Source organism: Aquarana catesbeiana, linkage group LG01 (assembly GCF_042186555.1).
Source record: "Aquarana catesbeiana isolate 2022-GZ linkage group LG01, ASM4218655v1, whole genome shotgun sequence".
Lineage (NCBI taxonomy): Eukaryota > Metazoa > Chordata > Amphibia > Anura > Ranidae > Aquarana > Aquarana catesbeiana.
Window position 1 is genome coordinate 136,876,999 of NC_133324.1, and position 3,698 is coordinate 136,880,696.

Here is a 3,698-nt window from a genome sequence, read left to right on the forward strand (position 1 = left end):
CCGATCACACATCTCACCCCCTATGTACAGTACACCGGACCCCCCTCCGATCACACATCTCTCCCCCTATGTACAGTACACCGGACCCCCCTCCGATCACACATCTCTCCCCCTATGTACAGTACACCGGACCCCCCTCCGATCACACATCTCACCCCCTATGTACAGTACACCGGACCCCCTCCGATCACACATCACACCTCCTATGTACAGTACACCGGACCCCCCTCCGATCACACATCTCACCTCCTATGTACAGTACACCGGACCCCCCTCCGATCACACATCTCACCTCCTATGTACAGTACACCGGACCCCCCTCCGATCACACATCTCACCCCCTATGTACAGTACACCGGACCCCCTCCGATCACACATCACACCTCCTATGTACAGTACACCGGACCCCCCTCCGATCACACATCTCTCCCCCTATGTACAGTACACCGGACCCCCCTCCGATCACACATCTCTCCCCCTATGTACAGTACACCGGACCCCCTCCGATCACACATCACACCTCCTATGTACAGTACACCGGACCCCCCTCTGATCACACACACACACACACACATATATATATATGGGGGGGGTGATCACACCCCCTATGTACAGTACCCCCCTCCGATCACACATCTCACCTCCTATGTACAGTACACCGGACCCCCCTCCGATCACACATCTCACCCCCTATGTACAGTACACCGGACCCCCTCCGATCACACATCTCTCCCCCTATGTACAGTACACCGGACCCCCCTCCGATCACACATCTCTCCCCCTATGTACAGTACACCGGACCCCCCTCCGATCACACATCTCTCCCCCTATGTACAGTACACCGGACCCCCCTCCGATCACACATCTCTCCCCCTATGTACAGTACACCGGACCCCCCTCCGATCACACATCTCACCCCCTATGTACAGTACACCGGACCCCCTCCGATCACACATCACACCTCCTATGTACAGTACACCGGACCCCCCTCCGATCACACATCTCTCCCCCTATGTACAGTACACCGGACCCCCCTCCGATCACACATCTCTCCCCCTATGTACAGTACACCGGACCCCCCTCCGATCACACATCTCTCCCCCTATGTACAGTACACCGGACCCCCTCCGATCACACATCACACCTCCTATGTACAGTACACCGGACCCCCTCCGATCACACATCTCTCCCCCTATGTACAGTATACCGGACCCCCTCCGATCACACATCACACCTCCTATGTACAGTACACCGGACCCCCCTCCGATCACACATCTCTCCCCCTATGTACAGTACACCGGACCCCCCTCCGATCACACATCTCTCCCCCTATGTACAGTACACCGGACCCCCCTCCGATCACACATCTCACCCCCTATGTACAGTACACCGGACCCCCTCCGATCACACATCACACCTCCTATGTACAGTACACCGGACCCCCCTCCGATCACACATCTCACCTCCTATGTACAGTACACCGGACCCCCCTCCGATCACACATCTCACCCCCTATGTACAGTACACCGGACCCCCTCCGATCACACATCACACCTCCTATGTACAGTACACCGGACCCCCCTCCGATCACACATCTCTCCCCCTATGTACAGTACACCGGACCCCCCTCCGATCACACATCTCTCCCCCTATGTACAGTACACCGGACCCCCTCCGATCACACATCACACCTCCTATGTACAGTACACCGGACCCCCCTCTGATCACTCACACACACACACACACACACACACACATATATATATATATGGGGGGGGTGATCACACCCCCTATGTACAGTACCCCCCTCCGATCACACATCTCACCTCCTATGTACAGTACACCGGACCCCCCTCCGATCACACATCTCACCTCCTATGTACAGTACACCGGACCCCCCTCCGATCACACATCTCACCTCCTATGTACAGTACACCGGACCCCCCTCCGATCACACATCTCTCCTCCTATGTACAGTACCCCCCTCCGATCACACATCTCTCCTCCTATGTACAGTACCCCCCTCCGATCACACATCTCTCCTCCTATGTACAGTACCCCCCTCCGATCACACATCTCTCCTCCTATGTACAGTACCCCCCTCCGATCACACATCTCTCCTCCTATGTACAGTACCCCCCTCCGATCACACATCTCTCCTCCTATGTACAGTACCCCCCTCCGATCACACATCTCTCCTCCTATGTACAGTACCCCCCTCCGATCACACATCTCTCCTCCTATGTACAGTACACCGGACCCCCCTCCGATCACACATCTCTCCTCCTATGTACAGTACACCGGACCCCCCTCCGATCACACATCTCTCCTCCTATGTACAGTACACCGGACCCCCCCTCCGATCACACATCTCACCTCCTATGTACAGTACCCCCCTCCGATCACACATCTCTCCTCCTATGTACAGTACCCCCCTCCGATCACACATCTCTCCTCCTATGTACAGTACCCCCCTCCGATCACACATCTCTCCTCCTATGTACAGTACCCCCCTCCGATCACACATCTCTCCTCCTATGTACAGTACACCGGACCCCCCTCCGATCACACATCTCTCCTCCTATGTACAGTACACCGGACCCCCCCTCCGATCACACATCTCACCTCCTATGTACAGTACCCCCCTCCGATCACACATCTCTCCTCCTATGTACAGTACCCCCCTCCGATCACACATCTCTCCTCCTATGTACAGTACCCCCCTCCGATCACACATCTCTCCTCCTATGTACAGTACCCCCCTCCGATCACACATCTCTCCTCCTATGTACAGTACACCGGACCCCCCTCCGATCACACATCTCTCCTCCTATGTACAGTACACCGGACCCCCCCTCCGATCACACATCTCACCTCCTATGTACAGTACCCCCCTCCGATCACACATCTCTCCTCCTATGTACAGTACCCCCCTCCGATCACACATCTCTCCCCCTATGTACAGTACACCGGACCCCCCTCCGATCACACATCTCACCCCCTATGTACAGTACACCGGACCCCCCTCCGATCACACATCTCTCCTCCTATGTACAGTACACCGGACCCCCCTCCGATCACACATCTCACCTCCGGAAGGCATCCTGCAGTACCAGGCACTCCGGCCCCGCGGTGGAGCCCTCTCCGTGGACGATGGAGAAGTCAGCCGGGGGGATGAACATGAAGTCGGGGGAAAGTTGTACCTCCTGGGGAAGCGGCCACAGGGAGCCGTACGGGGAGGGATCAGGAGCACCGAGCGGCGGCGGCGGCATCTCCCCCCTCTTCTCCGGGGAGTCAGACAGCCGGGACTTATGGCTGCCAGCGGTCAGAACCAGAGACAGCACGAGAACGATCCTCATCCCCGCCATCATTTACTATACTAACTACATCTACACCGAACGCCGAGTGATGGGACAATGCCCAGACACGCCTCTTCTCATTACTAGAGGGTTGGCTAGTCATGTAAGTCCCGCCCAGACACGCCCCTTTTCATTACTAGAGGGTTGGCTAGTCATGTAAGTCCCGCCCAGACACGCCCCGTCCTGTTACCGGGTGTATGACTTTCCTCGATGGAGAAGTGATGATATTAGAATGTAAGGATGAGCTCCGGCGTGTTCGCATGGCGCACGTGCCGAGCCCGCCAGGAAGTCGGCACGGCGCAGCGCTAATCACAGGCAGGGAGACATTTCCCGATCTCT

General features: G+C 56.7%; 1 protein-coding gene across 1 annotated transcript in view; it reads right to left on the reverse strand.

The window, feature by feature from the left end:
• Positions 1–3,424, reverse strand: part of LOC141134725 (beta-hexosaminidase subunit beta-like) — a 95,368-nt gene extending 91,944 nt beyond the window's left edge. Inside the window, exon 1 of the mRNA XM_073624166.1 lies at positions 3,091–3,424. Within this exon, the coding sequence (XP_073480267.1) occupies positions 3,091–3,371 (281 nt within the window). The 5' untranslated portion in view covers positions 3,372–3,424. The remainder of the gene's footprint in view (positions 1–3,090) is intronic.
• Positions 3,425–3,698: the final 274 nt, after the last annotated feature.